The sequence below is a fragment of the Colletotrichum abscissum genome, assembly GCF_030869225.1.
Source record: "Colletotrichum abscissum strain IMI 504890 chromosome Unknown Scaffold_454.1, whole genome shotgun sequence".
Classification (NCBI taxonomy): domain Eukaryota; kingdom Fungi; phylum Ascomycota; class Sordariomycetes; order Glomerellales; family Glomerellaceae; genus Colletotrichum; species Colletotrichum abscissum.
The window spans coordinates 903-1,306 of NW_026850381.1; the positions used below are offsets into that span (position 1 = coordinate 903).

Consider the following 404-nt stretch of genomic DNA (forward strand, 5'->3'; position numbering starts at 1 on the left):
TCAGGTTTGAGGCGGTAACAATCAGCAACAGCCCCTCATGGACAGGGCCTCCACTGGCTGGAGCTGCGGGTGACGGCGTGCAACGGACTGCCTTACGAGTAGGACTTTCGCGTCACCACTTGACTCAGTCATGCTATGGGACACGCATATTTCAAGAACTTTGGAACATAACATAACAGGGACTAACTTCTGACGTTGAGCATCTCGCCCTTTGCATTGATGGGCTGTCCAAGACCATCCCGCCCAAGCTTGCGAAGAACAAAAGTGGAACGAAAAGGGGCCGAGTTGTCAATCGTGATTGGGCATGCGGGTACCGTTGCCGGCCCAATGCACTCCACTCATGTGCACAATGCATGCACTGGGAGTCCCTGGTCCTTACTCAAGCCCGCCAGCATCTCGCGAAT

General features: G+C 54.5%; 1 protein-coding gene across 1 annotated transcript; it reads left to right on the forward strand.

Moving 5' to 3' along the window:
- Positions 1-219: 219 nt before the first annotated feature.
- On the forward strand, positions 220-330 carry CABS01_17195 (uncharacterized protein; the record flags this gene model as incomplete). Its single annotated transcript, XM_060550522.1, has 1 exon — positions 220-330. A coding segment is annotated over one exon (111 nt), but the record flags the coding sequence as incomplete, so codon positions are not given.
- Positions 331-404: the final 74 nt, after the last annotated feature.